The sequence below is a fragment of the Pteropus vampyrus genome, unplaced genomic scaffold, assembly GCF_000151845.1.
Source record: "Pteropus vampyrus isolate Shadow unplaced genomic scaffold, Pvam_2.0 Scaffold1, whole genome shotgun sequence".
NCBI lineage: Eukaryota > Metazoa > Chordata > Mammalia > Chiroptera > Pteropodidae > Pteropus > Pteropus vampyrus.
Genome location: NW_011888782.1, coordinates 2,817,853 through 2,819,710, shown reverse-complemented (window position 1 = coordinate 2,819,710; position 1,858 = coordinate 2,817,853). Strand labels below are relative to the sequence as shown.

Genomic DNA, 1,858 nt, shown 5'->3' with positions numbered 1-1,858 from the left:
CAACCACTGATATGCTTTCTGTCTCCATAGATTAGTTCCCATTATTGTAGAAGTTACTGTAAATGTGATTATACAGTAGGTATTTCTTTGCGTTTTTCTTCTTTTGTTCTCTGCTGACATTTTTAATAACTTTTATATGTAAAATCTTAATAGGCTGATCTTCAGAATGGTCTAAACAAATGTGAAGTAAGTCATAGGAGAGCCTTCCATGGCTGGAATGAGTTTGATATCAGTGAAGATGAGCCACTATGGAAGAAGTATATTTCTCAGGTGAGATATTTTTATTTCCTCCTCTGCTGTGTAATTTATATGTATTTTTGTTAGTGTGATTGTTTACTTTTGTGAAGTTATTTATAGGGAAAGGAAATAAATATTAAAAAATTTTTTTAACCTAAAATTTTCACTTTGTTAGGGTTTACTGTTAGGTTGGAATTTCTATAATTTTTAGTATGCAAATCTTTAAGGGCTTATGTCACATGGAGGTGATACTGTTAGCAGTAGTTTCCTATGCAGTTGTATAACTTATACTTTTTTTTTTTTATTACAGGAATGCTAATATTTTTAAAAGTAATATGGCCTGCTTTGAAAATTAGTAAAGTAAGTTAGGTAATTTGAATCCAGACTGCCTGGGCACATATTGCACCTTTATTTCTACTAGCTATATGATCTTTATTATCCTCTGAACCTTTATTAAAGTGGGGACAGCAATTAGGAAATAATAAGCTATCAATAGACGATAGCTATTTTAAATTTATTTTATTAGTATTCTAATTCCTTCAGAGAGACTTATTGTAGGATTTTAAAAAAATCTTCATAACAAGTATGTTAATGTGAAAAGTTATAAGAATCTTATGGCTAATTTTCAACTAGTAGGGTTAGTTTGCCAAACAAATCCTTTTTAGTAATCTGTGGGGTTTTTTTAAAAGATCTATGTTTTACTTTTCTGATAGGCCTTCCCTGTTAATAAGCCCAACTTTACCAGTATTATCTTTGCAAATGAATTGGTCTAAAGAGAAAAACTGAATTTTTAGAGATGAAAAGAACCTTGTGTGAATCTGTCATGTTGTTACAGAGTATTTTTATGTGCATGTTTGTATTCTGACATTTACCACATTTCTGTATTACCTAGGCCTTCAGGAAGTTTACTCTGGATTTATAAATTACAATGATTTGACTTATGCCTAGGCCAGTATGATTTAATGTTTTATTTTCTTGATCTTGTTTTATAGCAAGAATACCTGCATCATAGGATTGCTGTGAGAATGAAATAAAACAGTGCTATTAATGTAGTTAAGCACAGGCAACAACTAATAGTAAATATCAGTTGTCGATCATAAAGCATTAGGTGACTCTTTACTCCTTCACAGAGAATACGAATTTATTGTTTTGCAAACATTTGTCAGAAGTCAAATCTTTGGTATAGTGGCACAGCTTTTTTTGGGGGGGCGGTGGAATAAAAAAGACCATGGGCTTTGCCCTCAAAATGTGATGAGAATAGTAACATTTAAAGAGGGTTTTATGGTTTACGCAGTTAATGCCTCTCACAATCTTTGGTATAAGATACTGTTTTACTAGGTGAAGATCCCTCTCCCCTCCGTGGGGCTTAAAAAGATTAAGGTCCCAAGTGGCACGAGCTGGATTCAAACCCATACTCTGACTTAGTCAAGTGTGTGGTTTGTCACCCCTGAATCACATTGCAGTTGTAGTTTTATTTTGCGAGAGCAGCGATTTTCAGTTCTCTCTGCATTAAAGTTACTTGGGGAATGCTGTAAAAATGCTAAAGCCTGTGTCCTGTGCCCAGAACTTCTGATTTAATTGGTCCGGTGTGAACTTGGGCATTTGTTAGAGGTTCTTCATG

At 33.5% G+C, this 1,858-nt stretch overlaps 1 protein-coding gene across 1 annotated transcript in view; it reads left to right on the top strand.

Moving 5' to 3' along the window:
- The window catches only part of LOC111738917 (calcium-transporting ATPase type 2C member 1-like), a 47,646-nt gene extending 47,075 nt beyond the window's left edge, over positions 1–571 (top strand). The window contains exons 3-4 of the mRNA XM_023530030.1: positions 154–270; positions 548–571. Of these exons, the coding sequence (XP_023385798.1) occupies positions 154–270; positions 548–556 (126 nt within the window). The 3' untranslated portion in view covers positions 557–571. The remainder of the gene's footprint in view (positions 1–153; positions 271–547) is intronic.
- The last annotated feature ends 1,287 nt before the right edge of the window (positions 572–1,858 follow it).